General features: G+C 58.4%; 1 protein-coding gene across 1 annotated transcript in view; it reads left to right on the top strand.

Annotated features, from left to right (window-relative positions):
- DIO3 (deiodinase, iodothyronine, type III) overlaps nucleotides 1-670 on the top strand; it is a 4901-nt gene extending 4231 nt beyond the window's left edge. Inside the window, 1 exon segment of the mRNA XM_009891086.1 lies at nucleotides 5-670. Coding sequence (XP_009889388.1) covers nucleotides 5-670 — 666 coding nt within the window.
- Nucleotides 671-1106: the final 436 nt, after the last annotated feature.

Raw genomic sequence — 1106 nt, forward strand, 5'->3', positions numbered from 1 at the left:
GGAGGCGGCCAGCGCCGGCGAGGGGCCGCCCCCCGACGACCCCCCGGTCTGCGTGTCCGACTCCAACCGCATGTTCACGCTGGAGTCGCTGAAAGCCGTGTGGCACGGGCAGAAGCTGGACTTCTTCAAGTCGGCGCACGTGGGCTCCTTAGCCCCCAACCCCGAGGTGATCCAGCTGGACGGGCAGAAGAGGCTCCGCATCCTGGACTTCGCCCGCGGCAAGAGACCCCTCATCCTCAACTTCGGCAGCTGCACCTGACCCCCGTTCATGGCCCGCCTGAGGTCCTTCCAGCGCCTGGCCGCGCACTTCGTGGACATTGCTGACTTCCTGCTGGTGTACATCGAAGAAGCACACCCCTCCGACGGCTGGGTCAGCTCGGACGCAGCTTACAACATCCCCAAGCACCAGTGCCTCCAGGACAGGCTGCGGGCAGCTCAGCTGATGAGGGAAGGGGCGCCCGATTGCCCCCTGGCCGTGGACACCATGGACAATGCTTCCAGCGCCGCCTACGGTGCTTACTTCGAGAGGCTCTACATCATCCAGGAGCAGAAGGTGATGTACCAGGGAGGCAGAGGACCAGAGGGCTACAAGATCTCGGAGCTGAGGAGCTGGCTAGACCAGTACAAAACCCGGCTCCAGAGCCCCAGCACGGTGGTCATCCAAGTGTAAAAAGGACCTGGCAAGAAGTGGAGGGGTGGAGAGGCGAGGGGAGGGCGGGAGGAGAGGTGGGGAGGGAGAAGGCACTGCGACGCGGATGGCAGGAGCTGTCTTCCCCGGGGACACTCGAAGGAGGCTGCTGTGCGAGCTTTCGAGCAAGATGTGCCATAGTCCTTTCTCTATTCAAATCATGTTGATTTGCCAGCCACGCTCTGTCAATACTGCATTTCCATGTGCGTTTTGTAAATAACCCTCTCTTTTTTTTTCTCCTTTTTTTTTTTTTTTTGAGAAGCGTTTACTATTTTTTAAGGAGGCTCTCTTCCTACGGGATCTGTTCCCAGCTGCGTGTGTGCGCGGGTGTGTGTCTGAAAAGTTGTGTACAAGTGCTCCGTGCTGCCTAGCAAGTGCTAACTGGGATTTCTAGTATTTCTTTGTGATGACCGATTTT

This window comes from Charadrius vociferus, unplaced genomic scaffold (assembly GCF_000708025.1).
Source record: "Charadrius vociferus isolate BGI_N301 unplaced genomic scaffold, ASM70802v2 scaffold228, whole genome shotgun sequence".
NCBI lineage: Eukaryota > Metazoa > Chordata > Aves > Charadriiformes > Charadriidae > Charadrius > Charadrius vociferus.